At 41.1% G+C, this 26,832-nt stretch overlaps 1 protein-coding gene across 6 annotated transcripts in view; it reads right to left on the bottom strand.

Moving 5' to 3' along the window:
- Positions 1-11,094: 11,094 nt before the first annotated feature.
- Positions 11,095-26,832, bottom strand: part of TUNAR (TCL1 upstream neural differentiation-associated RNA) — an 80,430-nt gene continuing 64,692 nt past the window's right edge. For 4 of the 6 annotated variants that reach the window (XM_067462981.1, XM_060755985.2, XM_060755977.2 and 1 more), the window contains one exon: positions 11,095-11,990. In XM_067462981.1, coding sequence (XP_067319082.1) covers positions 11,805-11,990 — 186 coding nt within the window. In that variant the 3' untranslated portion in view covers positions 11,095-11,804. Of the gene's footprint in view, positions 11,991-23,651; positions 23,781-26,832 lie in introns of all 6 variants that reach the window. The other 2 variants (XM_060755970.2, XM_060755971.2) reach the window with 1 other exon arrangement.

Below are 26,832 nucleotides of genomic sequence, written 5' to 3'. Positions count from 1 at the left end.
ATGGACCCTTCCACACTACATAAGCTCTATGGATGCAGATATACTGTAGATGTTATAAAGTTTAACACCACTTTAATTGCCATGTTTCAATGCTATGGAATTCTGGAATTTGTAGTTTGGTGAGGCATCAGCACCCTTTGGAAGAGAAGGTCTCCTAAAGCTACAGCTCCTATGGTATCATATATGGTATTGTGCCATGTCAATGAAAGTGATTTCAAACTGTATTCAATTCTACAGGGTAAATTCTACTTTAACTGCCATGACTGCAACCTATGGAATCTTTGAAAATGGAGTTGAGAGAAGGATGTTTAGAATTCTTTGTAAGAGATCTACGGTCCATACCTATCTATGAAATCCCTTGATTCCATGGGATGTTGCCATGTCAGTTAAAGTGGAATATAGCTCTATAATTGTATAGCATGGAAAGGTCCAATATGGAATCCAAAGTCTTTGCAACTGATAACATCATTCAGTTAACCTTTGCATAAGAATTCATATCAAACAAAGAAAGAAAGAAATTTCATCTCCTTGTACCATCCAAGAGTTAACAGGCTGATTGAGAATATGAACAGACTCATAAAAAAGAGCTTACGCTAGCTGATAAAAAGAAAGGCATCACAGGGAGGTTATTTATGAGATGCACTCTTTGCTTTTAAAGCTGCTCTGCACTCAATGCAAAAGGATATCACCTTCTGTGTTTTGAAGAGGAGACAAAGCCAACACAAGATTAACTACCTGCCCAGCTTGCAGCCTAGCTTGCAGACTTCTGTGATGTGGGGCTTTATTAATTTATCAAAGACAAACAGAAAAAAATATATATAAACAGCATATATATCAAAAGAAAGGAAGTGGAACTTAGACACTGCAAACTTTGTAGCAGTATAATTCTCTTAGCAAATCAAAGAAGGACACTGTGAGTACTCACCATCATATAGATTATTGACATCGGAACACACATACGACTAGTTTTGTGATGAAAGATAAGTGCAGTTTGACACCTGTTTAACTGCCACAACTCAATACTATGGAATCCTGGGGTTTGTAGTTTGCTGAGACACCAATACTCTTCGACAGAGAAGTCTAAAGATTTATAAAACTGCAACTCTCAGTATTCCATAGCAGTTAACGTGGTGCCAAACTGCATTAAGTGTGCAGTAGATGAACCTCAAAAGGTGCTACAAGATTCCTTTGTATCCTGATGCAGAGCCACACAGCTATGCCTTTGAATATCACTACCAATTTCTTTTTTTCAAATAAACAAAGCTTTGTAATGTGTGTTTTTTTAAAAAAAGAGTGAAATTAGCAGATTTTCCCACCACTGACTGCTTGATGCTTACTTGATGCCTAGCCTTATCTGAACAAGGGAGATGAAAAGACCATATAAAAATGATTCTGCTCTTTTCTGATTGTTGTCCTATCATTCTTGTCTGCAGCCACACCAGAAGACTTAATGGGCATAAAGCAAACTAACGGCAAAAAGAAACAACAAAAATGTCAGAGGGGTAGGAGGAAGAAAGAAAGGAATTGTGTCTTCTGTCCAGGGGACAAGAGCTATAAATAAATCCCTGATGTGAAAGGGAGCTTTGAAAAGTGATGGCTGGGCTCTGTTTTATGGTTACTCACATTTCAGTAAATCTCACTGTAAGCCCAGAGCTGAGTGATGGAAGAGCAGTCCACATGTTTATCGATCGCTTCTTTATTTAGTTTCCAAGGCAGTGGAATCCCAGCACTAGGGTTTTTTTTCCCTCCCCAGTGACTTATAAAACTCTTTCAATGAGCACAAGCATGTGTGAATTTCTGAAGGCAGACAACTGAGTGGTGGCTAAGTAGAGAGGGAGAAAAGTACCTCTGCTTTGCAGAAATGAAACAGAGGTGGGTCTGACCCAGGTATTATTTGAATGCTCACTTTGGCATATTTTGTAGTGACAGAAAAGAAAGTGGGCAGAACGTAGAAAATATGTTACCTCTATGGGCTCAAACACTGCAGAGTGCAGTGAATGAGCTGGAGAGAAATGGAGTGGAAAACAACTCTCTATGATATTCTTCTATCAGTGTTTTATAATCATTTGACAATACAAGTTTTAGCAGAAATACAATAAAATCAAACATGAGTACCACATTAATACTATGTTTTGACATAGGGCTTTCTTATGTCTCTTATATCTCACTGAAAGCTAATGGTCTGTGATATGTGTATAGGTATACCCAATATTTATTTATTTATTTACTGCATTTCTATACCACTTTTCTCACTCCTTGAGGGACTCAAAGTGGTGTACAGCATAATAATTGGTAAAAATTCAATGCCTCACATACGAATAAAAACAATACATTACATATCTAAAACAATAACATATAACTGTAAATTAAAATAATTAAAATTGTCAGACACGATCATTTGCCAGTTCGTGTAGTTTTCAATTACTGATCTTGTAGACAGTGCAATTATAATGAAAGTTTGTGATGAGGACCACTGCCACCAAGGCTACCCAAGACAATCAGTAAGAAATTGATGGGAAAGCCTCAGAGAGGAGTTTAGCTAATCCAGGTAAGTAATTCTCACACATCCTCAGATGTTACAGGTGCTGGGCAACAAGGAGGTGAAGAGGCTTGGCCCCTTAAAGGGGCCAGGCAGTGGGGGGCTATGGGGGCTCCCTGCACAGATGTTGTTGGTGATGACCAGCTCCTTGCTCAGATGTAGCTCAGATTACTTGGGTAGAATGAAGGCCAATAATCACCCCATCTCTATTCCAATGCTTGGAAAAGTCAAATTATTAAGAGCTGTTCAATAATGGATACTGATGTCTCTGAGTGTGGTGGTGTCTCCTTCCCTGGTGACTTTTAAATGGAGGCTAGATGGCCATATGTCAGTGTTGTATCAGGAATATGTTACTTCTGAAATCTCTTCCAGTTCTTATGATTCTATTATTCTAACTCTCAGAAAGGTATATTTGACTCTTAACTCAAAAATTCTCAGAAAGCCAGTCATTATGCTACCTAGGAGGCCTTAGAAGTTATAGTCTACAAAAGTGACTTTATCGGAATCTGCCTACAACATGACTTTGAGTAAAGAAGGTTCAGAAGGGACATAATAGCCATGTTCCAATGTTTGAAAGGATGTCACATTGAGGAGGGGGGCAACTTGTTTTCTGCTGCTCTGGAGACTAGGACACGGAGCAATGGTTATGTTTTATTACAACTGTTATGATTTTATTGATGTTAAAGTCTCTATATTGTAATTGTGTTTTTGGTGGCATTGAATTTTGCCTTGTAAACCGCATCAAGTCGCCAGAAGGCTGAGAGGGGCGGTATACAAATACAGTAAATAAATGGTTTCAAATTGCAGGGGAAAAGATTCCATCCAAACATTAGGAAGAACTTCCTGGTGATAAGAGCTGTTCAGTAGTAGAATATGCTGCTTCCTGGGGCCCCTTCCACACAGCTGAATAAAATCCCACATTGTCTGCTTTGAACTGGAATATATGGCAGTGTGGACTCAGATAACCCAGTTGAAAGAAGAAATTGTGGGATTTTCTGCCTTGATATTCTGAGTTATATGGCTGTTTGGAAAGGCCCTGGGAGTCCACTGGAGTCTCCTTCTCTGGAGGTTTTTAAGCAGAAACTGGATGACCATCTGTTGGGAGTGCTTTGATGATATGTTCCTGCATGGTACGAGATTGAACTGGATGGCCTTCTTCCAATTCTAGGGATCTATGATTCTATATATTACACTGACAGCGTACAATGGATTCTGGAAGAAAGGACAGAAGTTTGCCTGTGGCTGGTTGCAGAGAAGGCATGATAAAATAAAATGATGTCCATCAAGCTTAGACCTCTTTCACAATACATAATTATAGCACTTTGATTTCAGTTTAACTGACATGGTGGCCTTCTATGGAATCTGGGGATCTGTAGTTCAGTGAGACACTGGAACTTCTTGACAGAATTCTAAATGCCTCATAGAACTAAAAATCCCAGGATGCCACTATGGCAGTTAGAAAACTATCAAAGTAGAGTAACTGGGTATGTGGACAGGGTCTTAGTCTACATCCAAAGACTAATTTTTGAAAGTGTGTCCCAGCTTCTTGGATGCATCATGAACAAAGTATTTGCACATGGATTTTGGCACACAGCAATAGCCAGGCATCCCTGTCTGACAAATTTCACCTTAGCATAGAGCATACAGTTCATTGTCCCACCTGTACAGGAACGTTTGTTACAGTGCATTTGCTGATGATTTGCCCAATGTTCCACACTGTTTCATAGGAGGCCTTGATTTGATTTCTCGCCCTCAGGCTTGTTCTTCCGTTGTGTTTTCAGCTTTCCTCTCTCTACTGCAGATACGCACACAACGCCACCACCACCACACAACATCTGAGTATATCAGGGACATGAGGTACTCACAAACATAGATGCTTGACCTGTTACATGACCCAGGAAAGTGTCTTGTATTTTGGAAGAAAAACAGACCTTTAAAATTAATCTCTTCTACACAGAACATATGGAGAAAAATTAATACAAGAAAGGAGACCAAAAAGACCTAGAATTAATAGGTAAGTGTGCAATCCTTGGGTGAGCTCTGCATCTATTATATGTATTTAATAATAGGGTTTAGATGCAAATTATATAAGATGTGCAAATGAGTGTAACTGGGCCCCAATGCAACTGCTCAGAAAAACAATGTTGGGAGGGGGAGCCCAGGAAACAAGGAAATGTCTTGCCTTGTGTTTTTCCTGCTCACCAATTTTCTTCTCCAAAGGGACAGAAATATCCAATGGCCTCCCTGCCTACAAATTTCTAATCATCTGCAAAATAATAATAATAAAACTTTATTTATACCCCGCCTCCATGTCCCCCAAGGGGACTCGGGGTGGCTTACATATGCCTGAGGTTTACAGAACAATGCTTTTTGCTTAAGGCCAGGTATATAGTACTGTGCTTGAACATAGTCTTTGAATGCATAATAATCCAGATTCATAAGGTGAAGATTTCTCTCTGAAATCATGGCAAGCTGGTACTACTCGGTATAAGCCAAGGACTGGGCCATAAGAAAAGCCAATCAAAGAGTGAAGAGAATGATAAGCAGAATCAGAGCTCATGGCAAATAAAGCTAGAACACCACAAAAAAGGTAAGGGGGGAAAAAGAGATGGCGACAGCTCTCTTGTCACCTTCCCCTTCCTTGCCACCTTTTTATTTCTGTCTGGAATGCTTTTAGCATGGTGGCATGAAGGCAGAGTAAGACTGTCAGGTTGAATATAGGATGGGGTTCCTGCAGTTTTAAATGTTAATAGATCCTGGACTGGGAAGAGATTCTATTAAGTTCTATGAGATAAAACTGTGGCACTGCCTCCTCATAATCCAAATCCATATTTTAGTAGCATCAGACACTCCCAACATAACTATGGGTACTAACTAGTTGATGAATGTGGGCAGAGGGCACATAAGCATCAGTTTCTGTTCTTATAGCTGAATGTACAACAAAATACCTCCAACTGTCCCCGTTTTGTAGACATAGCCCTGATTAAGCCATTGGTTAACACCTTTGGGTTTACTTGTTCAGCCATGAAATTGCACTCTCCCTCTCCTGTTCCCTAGCATTCAATATACAGAGGCATATGGGTTCTGAGACTGGAGGTTATACATAACCAACTTGACAATAACTGGCCATTTAGGGCCCTAATCCTCTACAAATGTATATAATCTCACTTCAGAGCTGCCCAAGGCCCTTTCCACACAGCTGTATATATTCACATTGAAATGAATTATATGGCGGTTTGGACTCAAATAACCTGGTTCAAAGCAGATATTGTGGATTATCTTCCTTGATATTCTGGGTTATATGGCTGTGTGGAAGGGCCCCAAGTTGTCAGCCATCACATCTTACTGCAGTGTATTTCATCGTTGAGCTATGTGCTCTGTGAGAATTACTTCCTGTTATCTGTCCTGAATCTCCTACGAGCCAACATCTGTGTATGACTTTAGGTTCTGGTGATATGAGAGACAGAAAAGGAGATATATGTCCCTTCCACATGCCTGTATAAAATCCATATTGAACTGGATTATGTGACATTGTGGACTCAGATAATCTAGTTCAAAGCAGATATTGTGGATTATCTGCCTTGATATTCTAGGTTATATGGCTGTGTGGAAGGGCCCAGATAGAGAGACACAAAGGCCGGATCCAGACAGGCCCTTGCCCCAGAAGCATCCATGTTAAAATAACACAGATGTTTCTGGGGGCCTGTCCATACCCATCCTAGAAAGCATGTGCTTTCTGTGGTGGGTTCACATGTTCTCTCGGGAGTAGCCCAAGAGAACCTGTGGAGACCCTACCCCCCCTCCATCCAAGCCCCAGACCCCTTAGATAATTAAGAAAAACTTACGTGCCCTCCATTTGAAGCCCCAGCGGGCTCTCCCAGTGTGTAGAAATGACGCGCCAGGAGAGGGGGGAGGAGGAGTGATTTTCCTCCCTTCTCTTCCCCCCTCCCACTCTCCTGGCACATCATTTCTATGCATCAGGAGAGCCCACCGGGGCTTCATATGGAGGGCACATAAAGTTTTTCTTAGCTTTCTAAGGGATCTAGGGGCTTGGGGAGAGGGGGTTGGGAATAGTGTCTGGACTGCAGTATTCTGCAGTCCAGATACCGGAGATAGTGGATTTATCCCATGCCTTCCATTATCAAATTAATTTGCTACAAACCAGGGTTTCCCTGGTTTCCGCTATCAAATTAATTTGCTACAAACTAGGGTTTTCCTGGTTTGTAGCAAATTAATGCGGGACTTTCCAGAACGTTGTTTGGACAGCCCCTCCTTTATTGCAGGAGTTCCCGCAATAAAGGCCCTGTCTTGACAGGCCCAAAGAGAACAGTGTGTATGAGAGACTATTCCTATTCAGAGAAACAGTGTGTGAGAGAGACCATTCCTTTCACATCATACACAATTTTATATGCACTGTCATTTTCACCACAACATTCCCAATGTTTTATCATTGGGGTGAGTCTCTCCTTACTCACCTCTTCTCTAAGCTAAAAAGCCCCAGAGGTTGCAACCTTTTCTTACAGAAGAGTTGTTCTTGTCCCTTGATCATTTGTATTGCCATTTCCTGACCTTTCCCAGCTCCACAATATCCTTTAAAAAACATTCCTGATGTATCGTGCTTGTTTACTTGGTTTCACACTATATGTCCAGGGATTTCCAAGTATATTTGCCTGCATAGTAAACAAAGGCTGAACAATTTATTTTGCTTGGCTAGAATTCCCAGAAATCCCTCAGCTGAGACGGATACTAAGTATTATTAAACAACCACCCACATTCAGTATTATTGCACAGATGCAAAGTGTCTATTTATGGTTATTCAGTGGTAAGGGCACTATTACAATAAGTGTACTTTAGTGTATGAGAAACTATGAGTATGAGCAGGCCCATAGCCAGGATTTCGATTCGGGGGGGGGGGGGGGGGGCTGAGTTTGTTTTTTTTTGGGGGGGGGGCTGAGTCTGAGTGAAAGAGGGTCTACCCTAGCAAACCTTTTGTATCATTACCCCATTACCCCCATGCATATGGGATATATTGAGTATGGTGAACAGATCATGATATGAATAAACATAACAGTTTAAATAATGCACCAGTAAGGCCTTTTCGCGAACCACCATGAGAATTTCGGGGGGGGGGGGGGGCTGAAGCCCCTCAACCCCCCCCCCCCACTCCAGCTACATGCCTGAGTGTGAGGGATGAGGTTATTCTTTGGGCACCATCCTATTTTTAACACACAGAAATCTATGTCCAATGTACACCTACATACATTGTGATTTGGTACACTATGATTCTAGTATCCATGAAGGTACATTCCTAAACCTACTATGGAAACAGAAAAACATGGATAATAGCAAACCCTGTTGAAATAACTTGCACTGGATGTTACCATAGAGTTCCCATAGAGGACCTGGAAATTTCCTAGAATATTGTCTCCAGGAATTTGCTAGGTCCTCCCAGGCAATTCTGCGGTAGCTTCCAGCAGAATTATAATTTGAGATCTCATCACATTTAAAGAGACTGATGTTTTTATATTGTTTAAATATTGTTTTTATTATAATATGTATATTTATGCTTTTTCTTGTTGTGGGCACTGTGCTGTGCCGGTTGTTAGCCGCCCTGAGTCCCTCTGCAGAGATTTAGATAGGATGGGATATAAATGCCCTAAATAAATAAATAAATAAAAGAGGGAAAGTGGGGGAAAGCATAGGGTATTGTATTACACTGCTCTCTCCCATATTTCTCCATCTTTTGGGATGGCCAGCCATCTCACACCCTTTTTGCATCTTTTCCCTACTTCCTTCATTCAGGAGTCGGCTAACCTTTGATTCCTGAAGATAATTTTAGGCTCCATTTCCATGTGCTACAGAAACTGAGCCCCACCAAGCCCCACTGGAAGTGCAATTACATCTGATGGCATCACATCATCTGATGGCCTCTGAGGGACTCCCGTGGGGCTTCATTTCCATAGTGCTTGGAAATGGAGCTTGAAGACCATCTGATAAAGTCCTTAGAATTGTCAGCAGGATCTAGAAAATTCTTAGAGTGGACACATTTTGTCAGATGTGGGTAAGGTGACCTCACAACCTCTGAGAATGCTTGCCATGAATGCAGGCAAAACGTCAGGAGAGAATGCTTCTAGAACATGGCCATATAGCCCAAAAAACCTACAACAACCCAGTGATTCCAGCCATGAAAGCCTTTGACAATATATTACTCTGTTGCTCTCATTATTCTGTGCTTGCAAAGCTAAGTGATCGGGGCTGGTTGAATTATCTTTCCTGTCTAGTTGTGTGTTTTGCATTATGCCATGGTTTGAATTAGATAAAATGGAGATACACAGCCACAAGACTGTGTGCTCCGATAGCTCCTCCATGCTTGGTTTTCAAAGTGCTTCCTCAACATTAAGCCTCTTAGCACCCCGCTGAGAAAGATCTACATTATTACTGAAAGCAAAGAGAGGTTAACTGCTTTTCCCAGAGCACAGAGGAAGTGAGAAGTAAACACAAACCAAATCATAACCCTTCCTTTGGTTTCTAAGAGATTCTACCTGTCATGGGGCCCAGTTTCAAAAGAGCTAATTATCTCCAATTAGAATGGCAACTTCCTATAATGCCTCATAGTTGTCCTCCATGCAGAAACTTTTTAGTACAGGAAAGGAGATTCCACTTGAACATTAGGAAAAAGTTCTTGATTGTAAGAGCTGTTCAACAGTGGAACTCACTGCCTTGGAGTGTAGTGGAAGCACCTTCTTTGGAAGCTTTGAAATAGAGGCTGGATCGCTATCTGTCAGGGGTAGTTTGATTTTGCTTTTCCTGTATGGCAGGGGGTTGGACTAGCTGGCCCATTATGATTCTAATATCTATTTTTATCATTTGTAGGCAGAATAGGTGAAAAAGCTTCCTTTAACTATTGCAACTATTTGGTGTAAATCAGAACTCCAGTGTAGATTCAGTGGAATAAAAAAAAGTTTAATGCATTCCTTTCAAGTGGAAGCTTCTTATGCTTATTTTTGCATGGGATTCCCCACTAAAGACATTGCATTTTTCGCGGTATGCCAAATCATGAATTCTGCTGAATTAAAGGTGGACAAGCATCCTATTTTTCAGTGGCCTGTTTTGTGGACTGAGTAATCTATTTGAAGAAATGGCTTGTGGGGTGAGGAGGAAGGTATTATTTATCTCTATCACGAGGGAATGGTGTTCCCTTCTGTTCACAGTGATTGAATCAGTCTCTGGTTAAAAGTGCTTTTTATTTGACTAGCTGCCTAGTCCAAATTCAAATACAAGGTAAGTAATGATAAGAAGGCAGATTTATTGAAACTGTGCATCTAGAACTATCACTGAGACAGCTCACTGAACAATTTTACCCACCATGATGAAATATGTGAGGTTGTCTTATTTCCCTTCTTTCTCCTCCTCCCCCTTCTCCCCTTTCTCTTCAACCTCCTTCTCTCAATGTATAAGTGGCTAGTGGCTACCCTGACTGGATTTAGAGGTTCAAGTCAATATCCTCAAAGACTGATTTTCTTTCTTATAACTCTGATTTGCTGTTAAAATAGTTTATTAAGAACTCCCTAACACTGGGACTTATTTATATGGACTTGTTTTTGATGATGACTCCCATCACACTCAAGAAAAGTACTTCTGGGGCAGGTCCATGGACAAAATGGAAAAAAACCCTCTGTTGCTGTCAAAAAATTTCTGGTGGTGGATAACGGGAGGTTCCCTATCCTTCCATAAGGAAACATGGGTAAAGATGGCTTAAACAGGCTTCCCCCATGTGATGAGGTGGGGAGAAGCCAAGATGGTGCAAGGTGCAGGATGACATGCCTACCAACACCTCCTGGGTGAGTGCCGCCAGTCTGTGGTGACACTGTCTGTTTCCAGCTGTGTGTGGTCCTTGGGCATTTTCCTAAGGTCACCCAAGGGGTTTTCATGGCTGAGTGCAAATTTGAACCCTGCTTTCTGGAGTCATAGTCCAGCCCTCTAACCATTATGCCACACTGGCTGTCACAGACCTATTTCGTTTCCAAATGGGTCTATTTCGTTTCCAAATGGTAGAAGCCAACTCAAACCAAGATAGTTTTAGATAAGAGAAGGGATTACATTTTGAAAAAAGAAGAAGCATTATGTCACAATGTATGTGTAGTTGGGCTCAGAGAACAAGCCCATTACTGCCCTTTTTGGTTCCTCTTCCTCTCCTGCTCTCTCTGTGTGAATCTATCCATCTATCTATATCTCTCTGTGCGTCCACGATGTGAGTCGGCAAAGGTCACCATGCAGTGCTGTTGTACCTTCGCATTAAAAGCAATGTTTTCCATTTGACATTCCAACTTCTAGTCAGGCATGTAAGCACAATGCAGAATGCTTACTCCAGAATGGAGTGCAGTGGCTGAAAAGGAGATGGCTGTTAAATTGTTGAAGACCATAACATATGCTGTTTTGATGAGAAGGAAGGAGGATAGGAGAGAAAGATGAAAAGAAAGCAGGTCGAACTGGGGGAAAGGAGTGGGAACAAATCTAGGCAGAGAAAATAACAAAAGTGTCACCAGAGGTTTGGCTCATGCTAAAAATATAGCACATTTATTAAAAATATATATTTATAAACATCAGTATGAAGAGACACAGATGTCAAGCCAACGGGAGAGAGAAAAGAAATGTCATGTAACTTTACTTTGCTCAATGTTTTATCTTTTGTTTGCTCAGGCGGCTGAGTGGAATCCTTGTTTCTCCCCCCTCCCGCCCTCCCACCTTGTGATCGCACCATATGTTCATTTCAAATCAAAAGCTTGCCAGCTTCAATGTAAATAAAATCCCAAAGAGAAGACAATGCAGCTTAATGGACATGAAAGATAGCTACCTGGCTATCTGTGGAACATATCTTAGTATGGAAATGTTATACATTTCTCAATGTTTATAAGAGTGTCCAGTCTTTGGCTGTATTGAATTGACCAGTCCGTAGTGGGTTTGTTGTTGTTGGTTCTCCTCCATCCCCAAAAAGGATACTTACATATTTGCAGTCATTTATCTAGAACAAATGTAAAGAAGAAAGGCAGAGCAGCAAGAGAAAGACAGGAAGGAGTTTTGTTTGTAACTGTGTGAAAAAAAGTCTGGTTCAATTAATTGTGCTTCAGCTTCCACCGCCCACAGGCAATGTTTTTGTGATGTCGTAATATACTACAAAGTCAATTCTCATCAAGTCATGTGTCAACAACTGACAACGTTGGCCATCGCCTCTTGTCAGCTGTCGTCACCAGTTTCTTTCTGGGGTTCACAATGTCGTGTAGATGTACACAAAAATGATCACAACGAGGTTCAAAATTGTCCCAATAATCCCAAGCATCGCAAGGATGGATTCCTCTTTGCTTTCCTTTTCTTGGTTGTTTTTTTCTTCTTCATTTCCACTAGTGATTACCATCTTGGTAGCCAATTTCTTTATCCTTCTCCTCAGGCTAACCTACAATATAGAAAGAGATAGAAAGCATGACATTAAAAAGTTTGATCAGCTCTTCTGATCTGACAATGAAATGTACTGCTTAGATTCAACCTAGATACTAAGAAGAATATGTACAGTGTATCACCCTCCCCACCTCCATAACCATGTTCCCAGATCCCTCATGGATAATAGTGAACTCTATTTTTTTTTTTACTAGAGCCGGACACATACCATAGAACCACACTGGATGATTATTGAATATGTAGATACAGGGGGCATTCCACTTCTTCAGTGGTATGTGTCTCAGCAAGTAGAATTCCACAGTAATCCTTTCAACCTTTCAGCAGCCACTCACAAAACAAAGCACAAAGCTTGTCAAATGGAACACATGAAAATCAAGTGCAGTGACAAATGAACATCTTTTTCCATTGAAAGGACCATCTCTGGTTGCATTTACATTGTAGAATCAATGCAGTTTAATACCACTTTAATTGCCATGGGTCAATGCTATGAAATTCTAGGAGTTGTAGTTTCACAAAGCTGTAGTCTTCTCTGCTAAAGAATTTCATCAAACTACAACTACAAGATTCCATATCATTTAACCATGGCAGTTCAAGTGGCATCAAATTCCATTAATTCTACAGTGCAGATGAATCCTTATTCACATTCCTTCTTGAAGATTATACATATGTTCAATGTGAGACTGCTTCTGAAAACTTGGAAACTTCAGTTGGATCAGAATGTTACAACAATTGATGATTAACATATATGGTTCATGTGACCTTTTCCTTTTAAACCAAGTGCATTCGCTGCTATCACATTCATGTGTCCAGCTTAAAGGACTTTATCACATGGGCAAATTTACCCATTGTATAATGCTTTCAGTATAGTTCAGGGATGGAGCCTGCTGGATCTCAACAAATGACACATAGCTGGTAGGGCTCTGTCCCCAAGCAGTGCTGAAAGCGTCTGAGCATGCCTGAAGCTGAGCAGCAATGATTTTCCCCATGTGATGGGGAAGGTGGTGCTGTGGGTTCTGTGGGGTGCAGGGCGATGGATTCTCCCTTTGCCCCGTGGGTTCAATGCCCGGTGAATCCCCCCCCCCCCACTGTCATCCGCATTGGGTAACTTGATGCGATGAGGTCCAAAGAACCAGCATGGTAGAGAGAATTAGGTCTTGACATTCAGGTTCAAGTCAGCTCCAAAACTCTGGCAGTAAAATAAAGCCAGGAGCAAGATATTCACTAGGACTACCTTGAGCACACAGGAAGAAAGGTGAGTTATTAGGATATGAATGAATAAATAAAATGTTAATTTTAACATATAAAATGAATGACTTGAGACTTAAGTTCCAAGAGTGATTGTTCTCCTTTCAATCCAAGCTTAGAGTGGAGGTCTTCTGCAGGGACCCTTCTTTCCTGATCCTGCAAATATTCATAATGTATCCAAGCATAAAGAGAGCCATTTGGAAATAGTCCCTCCATGAAATCCTCTCCCTCAGGAGAGTCCTATAACACATTCACTGCTTGCATTTTTATGGTAGTTACATCCTTTAGACTTTTGAGGCCACTTAGATATGTCAGCTGCAGTCAATATTATCATACTGTCTTTCATTTGAATTTTAATAGGTACGCATCTCACCAGTCTCCTCAAGATGGAAGAGAAGGACTGCAAATGATTTCAAATAGATAAATAAAGGCTCTGTTTATGAACGAATGCCTGTCTCAGTATACATTTCACATAAAAAGAAATATATCAGGCAGACACATAGAGGAAGAATACCCATGCATACCTTCAAAGAGATCCTTCTGATAGTTCATTGTGCAGTAATTCTAAACTGCACAATGTACATCCCATCCAAACTTACTGTACAGCTTCTGGCACGCACACAATATAATATGTGCTTTCATGCCCTGTGGGAAGTGAGTAGAGACAGGAAAGTTTCTGGCTATGTACCTGCAGCTAGGCATGTGCAATTTGGCTAAACCCCATACCATTGTCAATGTCCGGATTTCAGTGCCTCCCCTGATCCATTTTTGGGAGCCTCCTAAATTCTGGTGAGAAAAAAAATCTGTTTTTTGATCTGGCAGCTGAAAATTCCAGGAGAATCCAGACCATTTGCAGCAATGGAGGAACTTCCTAGGCTCCCTTTTCTGTAATATTTTCTCTCCTCATATCCTTCCACTAGACCTGGGTTTAACTACCTCTTCACATGGGGATAAAATTGGTGGCATGCACCATTTTAGTCCAGGTCACCCATGGAGCTCGCTGGCTCCCATCAAACAACATCAGCATGGCTCCATAGATGGAAGGTGTAGGCAGTGTATGCCAGTAACACAGAAGGTTTCTTGTGTTGCCATTGGAATTCATAGGGGGAAGCTGCGCGTGGAATTCCCCATACCCTCCAATGAAGCAGTGCAACTCCAGCAGCCATGTGACAAGGTGGTAAGGCATCAGATTTAAGAAATCACCCTTTCTGGAATCATTTCTCCTTATATCCTTCAATGACACCTGGGTTTAAGGCACCAGACTTAAGAAACCATCCTTTGTGGGATCCTTTCTCCTTCTATCCTTTCTGGCATCAATTTTCCTCAACACCCTTTCATTGAAGTTGAGTTAAGTCACCTTTTTAAATACTTGTTTCAGTGGGAGCCACACAACCTGAAGGAACACTAGGTAACCATTCCTTAAAAATATATAAATTACCTCATTTTATGGTGGCTTTAGAAATGGCAAGATACCTCTACCCTACATTTGAAGCTTGCTTTGTGAATGGCACCATAAGTGGCAGCATCTTAAGTGTGTAGAAAGTAAATGCTTATTATTATCATTTGAGTAAAAAAGCAAGACAGCCAATGCAGAGCTGCAAGCAGACTGGAGAAAAATCTGTCTCTCTCAGAAGCCTGTTCGCAACAGAAAAATGGAGGCCCAGCTTGGCTAAAAGGTACTTCATGGCTTTCTTTTGTTCTGATTGGCTCAACAGGCAGAGTTCACAGGGGAACCCTGTGGGGCGCGAGACTGCCTCTTCGCACACGAAGCCAAATGAAACTGAAAGTAGCTGTGGTCGGCAGCCGTCTGGTCTGTTGTGGCCAGAAAAAAATTGGTGGCAACATCCGTGCCATTACAGCTGGCTGAAAGAGACAGAAAAGCTAGAACAGCCAGAGCTCATTTTTAAAAACTGATCCATGTACAGCCCTACCTGCAGCCAAACTCAAAATGGTTCTTGTGGGTTTTTTCGGGCTATATGGCCATGTTCTAGAGGCATTTCTCCTGACGTTTCGCCTGCATCTATGGCAAGCATCTTCAGAGGTGAGGTCTGCTGGAACTGGGAAAAAAGGGGTTTATATATCTGTGGAATGACCAGGGTGAGACAAAGGACTTTTGTAAGTTGGGCTAGGTGTGAATCTTTAAACTGACTACCTTCAACTGACCAACTCAAAATGATTACATCACGGCTAAAAAGTGTCAGGTTTTTCTATGGTTCCTAATAATTTCTGGCTGGCTATAGGGACATAGCCAGAAGCTTCTCCAGTTTCCTTGAGGCATGGTATAGTTGTGTGGATGAGAAGAGGGGGGCTTCAAAGCCTTTATTATATGTCTGGGTTTAGATACTGTGAAGCCAGGAAGGGAATACTAAAGTCCACCCTGCCCAAAGAAAGGTCATACACCGGCATAAGGGAAAACATGCACACGCATGCCGCTTATAGAATGCCCATCATAAATTGTAAAAACAAATACGTAGCTTTTAACAAAGACAAATATATAACAGCAAGTGAGTACAGATCCGTGAAAAAAATGCAGTCAATAGTATCAGTCAAAACTTTCAAGTCTTGGTTTGGGATTTGGGAGATTGAAGTTCAAGCCCTCACTGAATCATGAAATTTACTGGGCAACCTTGGGTAGGTTCTTAGTTCATGGGTTTATTATAAAGATGGGGAGGAGGGAAGAGGATGGTCATATAGATAATACACAAACACATACACATGAATACTACCTTGAGCTCATTAAAAGAAAAATGGAATATGAATGTAATTAAATAGTAACAGTAGTAAACAACTAAACATACAACAACAACAATAACTATATGATTTCAGCAAGTAAGCAATGGGCAACTGTGCCTTAGTGATATTTCTGGAATATAAATCCCATCATCTTTCACCATTGGGTTTACCAGGGTAAGTAGATCAATAAGCTAGAAATATCTGAACTACATATTAAAGAGAAAGAGCCCAGTGGATCTTCAAGGGGAGGGAATTCCACATTCTCATTGTTACCATGCTAAATGTTAGTATCTATTTGTCATCTCTCTATTTCTCAATGTATCTATTTATGGATTATTTACCTTCTCCTTTGACACAGTAGTCGAATGAGTAGGAAGTACTAAACAAAATATCAGACTGGATCCAGAAAACTGGCATTCTCTAGTTTTAATGCCTGGATGTATATTTAGCACAGGAAAAAAAATGGAGAGATAAATATCTGGAACATGGCTATAGAGCCTGGAAAACTCACAGCATCACATTGATTCTGGCCATGGAAGCCTTCAACAACAAATATCTGTCACTTTTTGTTTCTGTTAGCCTTCTCAGAATTTTATCGATGTTCTCACTCTACCATGTAGTACACCAGCTTGCTAGAATTTCTCTCCATCTTTCATGGAAATCTGTGCATATTTGATACATCTTTTTTCCTAATGACTTTATCTGCATGGAAGCTTCATGTATATTTTATATCAATGAAAGTATGTTAGTGTGCATTTTCCAAACATTTTTACCAATTTTCAAAACTGTGCATGATTGTGGGTACATTTCCTTTTTCAAAAAAAAAAATGCTGAATGCATCCCAAGTTTTGGAAAAACCTGAAGTAACAGCCACATTGCCAGGGAGTTTAAGGAGGATGTTTTTAAAAGGGAAATATAAGCCCAGTGAATTCTGGTTATTTCCACACTTAAAACTGGATACCATTGAAACACAAGATGCACTCAAAGAAAGGACTGCACCCTCTAGAATAGGACACATGGACAACCAATAAAAGAATCATCCCACCAAGGCCTGGGCCATGTTTATTTCGTTTAATGATGAACAAAACAAGCTGCCCAATAGGGCAACTAGTTTCACCATAATGAAGAGACTAATAAAGCAATAGATTCAAATTAGAGAGATGTCATCCTTATTGATGTGTGCCTTAGGTTCACCATACATTTCCAATTTATGATGAACCTAAGGTCAACCTATCACAGGTTTTCCTGGCAAGATTTTCCAGAAGGGGTTAACCTTTGTTATTCTCCTTGAGTGAGAGACTGACTTATCCAAGATCACCCAATGAGTTTCCATGAACAAGTGAGGATTCAAATCCTGGTCTGCAGTCTCCAATGCTCAAACCATTACACCATGTTCTCTGCCTAAACATCAGCCATGGAATAGAACTATGGAATGGTCCCTCAGAGTAGATTCTATTTCTTTGAGGTTGTTTAAATAGATGTTATATAGTCATCTCTTGGGAGCACTTTAGTTAGGTATTCCTATATGGCAGGGGGTTGGACTAGATAGCCCTTGTGGTATCTTTCAGTTCTATGATTTTATGAAGTTAGACAACGGTTGTGTGTCAACAAGCTGAGTCTGAAGAAAATAAAACATACTTTAAAGAAATGATAAAACAGTGATGAAAATAGGAATCTTCCATTCTTTTGTTTAACTCATATGGCCCAAGTCTATGAATTCCCCAGAATCTTTTGTTCTCTGCTTTGTAATTTGATCCCTGCTGGTTCCTTTCCACTTTATGAGATAAGGGAGATGTTATGCTCAAACCCATGCAGAAACGCGCGCTCTTTTCCGTATCTTTTTTTCCTGGGGTCTCTTCAGTTTGTTAATCAAAGCAAGTTTCTGTTATGTATCTCTCACCCGCAGAGGGACGAAACTATCCAGTGAAAATTAAAGTCCTCTTATCTGTTAATGTGTCATCACAATTAATAGCCTGGGGAATGGAAAACACACTTAAATTTCGGAACAATTTGCCTGGCTGATTGTGTGCGATTGTGGATTTAAGCATACAAAACTGGTAGCTGATAGTCAAGCAAGACTGAACAGGGGCGGGCCAGATTCTGATTTTGCCTCCTTATTGTTTGGCTCTGCTCAGATGAAGGAAAGGTTATCCTTGGTTTACACCAGCAGCAGATACAGCTTTTAGGAAACCATTACAAGGAAGGATTGTATTGCTTTGCTAAACATCAGATAGTGTTTGCCAGTACAACATAGAGTCTGATCCAACACGGAGTTAAGCAAGCTTCTTGGATGTGATAATTATTTCTGGCATCATCAAAGCTGGGAGATTTGGTCAGAACTCACTTGGAATATTCAAGAAGAATAGCTTTCTTCTTTGCATACATTGCATCTGCAGATTCATGTCCAGCTGAGCTGTTCAGAGTGGTGAAAGGTTTAACTCAGGTAATTTTCCCTTCAAACCAATTGCTAGAACCTTTAGTAGCTCACTGTGATGCTTTTAACAAGCATTTTGCACATAAAACCTCTTGCATAAGAGCCGACTTAGATGCTGTCATTGGAGCAGAGGCCAGCAATGGGATGTCCAAATGTGGGTGGGGTTACATTGGATCCATTTCAACTGGTGAGTGTGTACTGTTGATGTGGACAAGCTACTGCAGCTAGGAAGGAAGACAATTTGCTCTCTTGATCCTTGTCCGTCTTGACTGGTCGTCCAAGGAAGATAAGTAATTCAATCTCAAATACAAAAAAATATTAATGCATCTCTCAGGGGAGGGATGGGACACTTTCCATCTTGTTTAAAAGAAACAGTAGATAGTTGTTGTTCATTCATTCAGTCACTTCCGACTCTTTGTGACCTCATGGACCAGCCCACACCAGAATTCCCTGTCAGCCATGGCCACCCCCAGCTCCCCAGCAGCAGATAGACCACTACTGAAAAAGTCCTCCTTGGATCCGCTGGGCCTTAATAATTAAAATGTACCTCTTTTGACTTGCATACAAATTAATATTAAGTACAAATCTACAGAACCTATCTTGTCCATAACTTGGGGACTGCCTATATATGAAATTACATTCAGGCTATGTATATAAGGCGTGTATAAATAATAAATGAATTTCATGCTCAGAATAATAAGAGTTGGAAAAGACTTCCAAGGGTCATCCAGTCCAATCCCTTTCTGCCAGGTGGAAACACAACAGTCTCTTTTTGCGCAAGGTGACTGAGAAGACAGTTGCCCCTGCCCCCAACTCCAGACAGTCTTAAACAACACATACTTCCTTGACCCATTTCAAACTGGCTTCAAAGCAGAATATGGAGCTGAGTGCTATGGTCACCTTACTGGATGATTTCTGTCTTAACACTGACAAGGGATGTGGGTCCCTGTTGGTGCTTCTAGACCTCTCAGTGGCTTTCAATGCCATCAACCATAGTATCCTTCTGGGACACCTGGAAGGGCTGGGAATCAGAGGCACTGTGCTGTAGTGGTTCCAGTCATACCTCTCAGGCAAGTCCAGATGGTGGTGCTTGGGGATAGCTGCTACTCAAAAAAGGGGGTGTTATTTGGCATCCCACAAGGTGCCATTCTATCCTCATTGCTTTTTTAATATTCACATGAAATCTCTAGGAGAGGGATCATCTGGAGGCATGGAGCAGGGTGTTATCAGTATCAAATATATTTATCTGTGACTTCAAAACAGCCTCAACTAAGAATAGCATGTCTCCTCTGAATGAATGCCTGGAGAATGTAATAGGATGGATAAGGAAAAACACATCGAAACTGAATCCACACAAAACAGAGGTGCATGCCATCAAGGGTCCTAATCTGGGGGTGGAGATGTGTCAGCCAATACACTCCTCCTGGGAGACTGTGTTTGCAGTTTGGAAGTGCTCCTGGATCCAACTCTCCAAAGGTCAGCCACAGGTAGATGTGACAATCAGGAGTGCTTACTACCAGCTTCGGCTGATCTATCTAGATTTGGAGGCCCTAACAATGGTATTGCTCACATTGGTAACCTCAAGGTTGAACCTCTGCAATGCACTTTACCTTTGTCCTAAGTTCAGAAACTCAAGTTGGTTCAAAATATGGCAGCCAAATTGGTTACAAGGACATCCAGGGGTGAGCATATTACACCTTTCCTAAAGTCACTCCACTGACTGTCAATTAATTTCTGGGCAAAATACAAGGTGTTGATTTTAACCTTTAAAGACTTCCATGATTTGGGTCCAGATTACCTACAGGATTGCTTTCTCCTGTACAATCCGCCCCCACATTGAGGTCCTCTGGGGGGCGGCTACTCCAGCCTGTAAGAACTCAACTGGTAATCATCACCCCGAGGTCCTTTTCACCAGCTGGTCCACAATTGTGGAAATGACCTGCTGAAAGAGCTAATTGAGCTGTCGGAATTTAAAAACCTTATAAAGACCTATCTCTTCCAGCAGTCCTACCAAGTCAATTTTCATAAATGTATTTTAAAGTCGTTCCCTGGGTTTTAACCTCTGTTCTGTGTATTTTAATATGTATTTTATAGAAATATGTTTTAAGAGTGTTTCAACTTAAAAGTGGTTTGAGTTAAGAGCCATCTCTTGGCCTGGGTTTCACTTTGCCATACAAGCAGCATTTTGATTTAAGTGGTAGCGCCAGAGTACAGGACCTTAGGACTTCAAGGGAGCTGCCTCTCTGCCTTGTGCCTCACTCTCTTGTCTGCTTTGGGAGATTGCTGTCTGTTTTGCTCTTGTCTACTTTAAGGAACTTTGGATTAGTTCATTTTGTGTGGTTTTTGTTAGTGGTATGTTTGGCTTTATGAAGAGAGAGAGGGAGAGACTGCAAGAGAGGGAGGGAGGCTGGAATGAAGAAAATTATGCTTCTGCCTCTTCACTTTGTGCTTCTACCATTGTGCTACAATTTGTGTTTCTACAACTTTAAAGTTGATTATTTTTTTATTGTTCCATATGAAAGTGCATGTACTCGTATACATTATTTGTTATTTATCAAGTACATTTTTTGTATTTAAAAACGTAACAAAAATTTGGGCCAGCTAGATGATTTGTGACTAACTCCCTATCAATCTTGATTTGTGATTTTGATTCTTTGTCAAGGTTTCTGCTACTGCGATAAAGCATACAATTTTCCTTGCTTCAGAGAAAACTGAAGCAAGAGAAGTATTGAGTAGGTCTATCATTTAATTGTGATCTTTTAGCATTTTACCTTGGTCGCCTTAGTGGATGATCTGCGCCGGGAGCTCGACAGGGGGAGTGTGTCCCTGTTGGTGCTGCTGGACCTCTCAGCAGCCTTCGATACCGTCGACCACGGTATCCTTCTGGGACGCCTCACGGGAATGGGTCTTAGAGGGACTGTTTTACAGTGGCTCCGCTCATTCCTTGAGGGCCGGTCTCAGAAGGTGTTACTGGGAGACTCCTGTTCAACCCCACAACCTTTGTCTTGTGGGGTTCCTCAGGGTTCAATACTGTCTCCCATGTTGTTTAACATCTACATGAAGCCGCTGGGTGAGATCATCCGGAGTTTCGGAGTGCGATGTCATCTGTACGTGGATGATGTCCAACTCTGTCACTCCTTTCCACCTGCTACTAAGGAGGCTGTCGAGGTCCTGAACCGGTGCTTGGCCGCTGTGACGGTCTGGATGGGGGCGAACAAATTGAAATTGAATCCAGACAAGACAGAGGTACTCCTGGTCAGTCGTAAGGCCGAACAGGGTATAGGGTTACAGCCTGTGTTGGATGGGGTCGCACTCCCCCTGAAGACGCAGGTTCGCAGTTTGGGTGTGATCCTGGACTCATCGTTGAGCCTGGAACCCCAGGTTTTGGCGGTGACCAGGGGAGCATTCGCACAGTTAAAACTCGTGTGCCAACTGCGCCCGTACCTTGGGAAGTCTGACTTGGCCATGGTAGTCCACGCTCTGGTTACATCCTGTTTAGACTACTGCAACGCTCTCTACGTGGGGTTGCCTTTGAAGATGGCCCGGAAGCTCCAATTAGTCCAACGCTCGGCAGCCATGATACTAACAGGAGCGGAGCGCAGGGAGCATACAACTCCTCTGCTGCACCAGCTCCACTGGCTGCCGATTTGCTACCGGGCTCAATTCAAAGTGCTGGCGTTGGCCTTTAAAGCCCTAAACGGTTCTGGCCCAACTTACTTATCCGAACGTATCTCGGCCTATCAGCCCACCAGGACCCTAAGATCTTCTGGGGGGGCCCTACTCTCTATCCCGCCTGCTTCACAGGTGCGGCTGGCGGGGACGAGAGACAGGGCCTTTTCTGTGGTGGCCCCGTGGCTATGGAACACCCTTCCCATGGAGGTAAGATCAGCTCCCTCATTGATGGTATTCAGGAAAAGACTAAAAACGTGGATGTTCGAGCAGGCGTTCGGTTAACTCAGTGCAATAAGTGTAATGATTGAAGGACTGGCAATCTGGACGACGAAACTGGATCACGATTTTAGTCAAGAGATGAATTGGATTGTTTATTGATATATGTATTGTGGATTATGTTTTTATGCTTTTAAACTGTATACTGTTGTTTGTTATAAGTTGTTGTAAACCACGTTGAGTCGCCGGCTAGGCTGAGAAATGGCGGTATACAAGTATAGCAAATAATAAATAAATAAATAAATAAATATTGAAGAGTGGTCTGGCTGCTCATTTGGAGTTTTGGCTTTCTTTATGTTATTGCTGTAAACCTGGTCTAAACACCAGAAGAAACTTTGAATTCCAATATTAATATACCTCAGCTAATAAAGTAGATGTATTCCTTTACTTAATTATCAGAAAATTTGGTAACAGAGGCAAAATTAGATTGAAATAATAGAAATTGTTTTCACACAAAGCCAAGAAAAGTAGTTCAACATGTTTCAGCAATTGCTTTTTTTTTGTTCAGAACTAACCATAAGGAAACAACCAAGTCAGGTCAGTCTTGCATAAGTAAACAAAAACATTGTTAACCTTCTAGAGAGCATGACTCCAGGGATAACTTTTTGTTTCACAATTCTCCACAGTTTTATGATTTCTGTGTTTATGGACTTATAAATGTAAATTCCCCCCCCCCCCCCCCCCAATTCAAACATGCTGGAAGTAGTGAGGCTAATAACCTTCCTTTTCTCTATTTTGCTGTCCCCACATTACAATGAATTGCTTAACCAGATGTTCATACACAGTCAAGTTTCAGACACATTTTTGCACAATAATACTGCTAGTACAACCCAACTCTTGCAATTTTGAACTAAATACAAACATTCCACATCAAATAAAAATGTCCAATTTCTGTAGGTGAATCTATGTAACATAAGACAAAGGATTCTGGTAGCTGTTAAGAACATGTGACAAATTTGTTCTATTCAGTCTTTCTCCTCTTTCCATCACCAGTTTACACAATTTCAATTTCCCTTAACTACTTCAGAATTCCAATACAATTCGAGGTAAGGAAACCCAAATATTTATGGGCTTAGAGTGCAGTCTGGGAAACAAACAAAAAGGTGCACCAAAAGGTATGCATATTTTAAAACTGCAATTTAAAATAATCAAATGTCTCTTTCATACACATACACTTTATTCAGTGGTTTCATGCTCTCAGATGTGTGCATTTGAAAGAAATGTAACCCAAATATGTGTGTTTAGGAAAATGTAAGTAAAATATGCAGAGATATATGTGTTCTTAGAAAAGACACTCACAGAAATGAAGCAGGATGAGCTTGGTGGGTGAAAAGAAGAATATGAGATTGGACTTGATAGAGCCACCAATCTGTAGCCAGTATCACGTATTTCATTCACATGTCTATTCTGTCCCATTTCTGCATTGACCTGCAATTTTATAAAGAAAGTTTTCATGGTTCAAATCTCAGTTCATGAAGGAATTTTGGGTACCTCAACTAGGGATATGGAGTTCATCAGTTCCACCAGAAGTTGACCCTAAAGTTACACTGGAGTCATATTTCTAGAGAGATCATATTAATCAAATCCATGAAAAATCAAACCCACAAAAGTTAAACCCATAAATGTGGATGACTGACTGTATACAGATTTTTTTTCTATTCATTGTCACTTTATATCTACATCTGTGTATGTATTTTGTGACTGGAGAACTCGATTGTGAAGTGCTAATTTTGAATGATAACTGAATCCCATCCTGAAATTGTGCCATCGGGTACATTTCAGGTTAAAGTGTGAAACAAATGCAATTCTCCCTCATCTGTATTCAGCGATCTCTCCCACAAGCTTTTACAGAACAATACCAGCAGCTATTTTATTTCTCCTAACACTTTTTGAATGGTGTTTCATTCTCTTCAAGCTCCTTAAAACCAACCCCCAGTAATAGTTAAGTGAACAGGTCCATGTCAATCTGAGTCCACCAGAGATCAACATGTACAACCAAAACTGGTCAGGAAGGATGCAATTAAATGAAAATGTAATGGGGTCAATTAAAGTCTGGTTCCAAAATGGCACTATAGAGTAATCTACAGGAGTAAAATGGGACAAGAGAGACACATTCCATCTCAGCATCAAGGTTACAAACCCATTGTCACATCCTTCAGCACACTGTTGGTTATGAGAGAGGAAAGCTCTGTTGCCCACAAGATGTAGGATGAGATTAAAAGCTATCAGAAGAAGTATGGGAGGGTTAACTGGAAATGAAGGATTTTTCTCTTGGGTCAAAGGTTCTCAGATTCATCATGATGAACTTCTAATGGTTTGCCTCCTTTCAAGGGTTGGAAAAGAAATAAATTGGGTACATGTTTATCTATAAAAATGCATCCTCATCCATCCAATTAAAACCAATATTTGTTTATTCTGATGCCTTCTCACTCTCTGTTCTGATGCTCTTGGAGCTCTTCTCTAGATCTTCTAACTACTGTTCCTATGATCAAAGAATTGTATAGTTGGGAGAGCCCACAAGAGTTAATCAGTCCAAACCCCTGCCAGGTTATCAAAGCACTCCTGACCCATGGCTACCCAGCCTCTGTTTATTTATTTCTATCCCGCCTTTCTCAGCATGAAGGCAACTCAAGGCAGCTTACAAATTGGCAGCAATTCAATGCCCTTATAGTCATAAAAAGTAAAAACATTACGAACAACATTATAAAAATCCACACAAAACCATTAAAAACATATATCACCAATGTCTTCCTGTTAATCACATTTTCCAGTAGCATCGCCTAAGCCATTCCATGTTTCAGTCTTACATAATTCAGTGCTTGTCTATTTCACTGCATTTTCAAAGACCTGTTCAAAGAGCCAGGTTTTTACTTTTTTCTGGAAGGTCAGGAGGGAGGGGGCTGATCTAATATCCCTGGGAAGAGAGTTCCACAGCTGAGGGGCCATCACTGAGAAGGCCCTGTCTCTCATCCCTGCCAGACACGCCAGCGAAGAAGACGAGATCAAAAGCAGGGCCTCCCCAGATGATCTTAAATTCCTTGCTGGTTCATAAGGAGAGAGATAGTCAGACAGCTAAGCTGGGCCGGAACCGCTTAGGGCCTTATAGGATAAAGCCAGCACTTTGAATTGTGCCCAGTAGCAAACCGCCTCTTCACTTTGTGGAGCTGGCGCAAAAGAAGAGTTGTATGCTCCCTGAGTGCTGCTCCCATTAGCAACCTGGCTGCCACCTGCTGGACCATTTCGAGCTTTCAAACAGTCTTCAAAGGTAACCCCACGTAGAGCGCATTGTAGTCTATATGGGATGTAACCAGAGTGGGGACTACCATGGCCAAGTCAGACTTCCCAAGGTATGGGTGCAGTTTAAAGATAGAGAATTCACTCTGAGGTGCGCTCTTACTATCACGGAGTATAGTTCTTTGTTCCACCCTGGTCATTCCACAGATATATAAACCCATTTTCCTAGTTCCAACAGATCTCGCTACCTCTGAGGATGTTTGCCAGAAATGCAGGCGAAACATCAGGAAAGAATGCCTCTAGAACATGGCCATATAGCCTGAAAAAATCTACAACAACCCTATCACGGAGTTATTCCAAATATTTTGGTGGAAACTCTTTTCTTATAGTTTGAATCCTTTTCACTGTTTCCTAGTCTCTGGAACAGCAGAAAACAAGTTTACTCCATCCTCAATATGACATCAAATATTTAAACATGGCTATCATGTCAATTCTTAACCTTCTTTTCTTCAGACTAACATACCCTAAGCTGCTCCTCAAAATAGTCCAGGGTTTCTAAACCTTGGACCATTTTGGTTACCTGTCTCTATGCATGTTCTAGCTTGTCAATATTCTTCTTGTATATTCCAAGTGAGATCTGACCAAAATAGACTAGAGTGGTACTTTTGCTTCCCTGATTCTAGACACTACACTTCTATTGATGCAACCTAGAATTACATTGGCTTTTTAAGATGTCACATCACACTGTTGACCCATGAGAGAGTATGATTTGTCCAAGATTATGTAGTGGGTTTCAAGGCCAAATGAAGATTTGGACCTTGGTCTCCAAAACTGTAGTTCAATACTCAAATCACTACACCATGCTGGTGAATGCCCTGATGTCCTTGCACAAAATGTACTTTCTCCTGGGTCAGATTGCAAGACCCACCCCCCCCCCCACCTTTTTGGGTATTATTCCTTTTTGTGTGAAAATTCCACATTTTTGCTCCAAATTTTCTGTATTGTGAAATATAACTGGTTTTATTTCAAGCATCATATTGCATGAAGAATATAAAGAGATATTTCTTATGCAGAAATGTCTGTTGAGGTGAATATTCTACAACTTTAGGCTGCTTTAGCATTCAAATAAAAGTCCTTTTCACAGAGAGTATCAATAAAACTGAGTGGGTTTCATAGATATGCATCTTAAATATATAGTATCTAAATTATTTGCTGTTGTGAAGAATATGTTCCTGTCTGTGGTATT

Source organism: Anolis sagrei, chromosome 1 (assembly GCF_037176765.1).
Source record: "Anolis sagrei isolate rAnoSag1 chromosome 1, rAnoSag1.mat, whole genome shotgun sequence".
Classification (NCBI taxonomy): Eukaryota; Metazoa; Chordata; class Lepidosauria; order Squamata; family Dactyloidae; genus Anolis; species Anolis sagrei.
The sequence above is the reverse complement of the archived record's forward strand: the minus strand, read 5'-3'. Positions and strand labels throughout refer to the sequence as shown.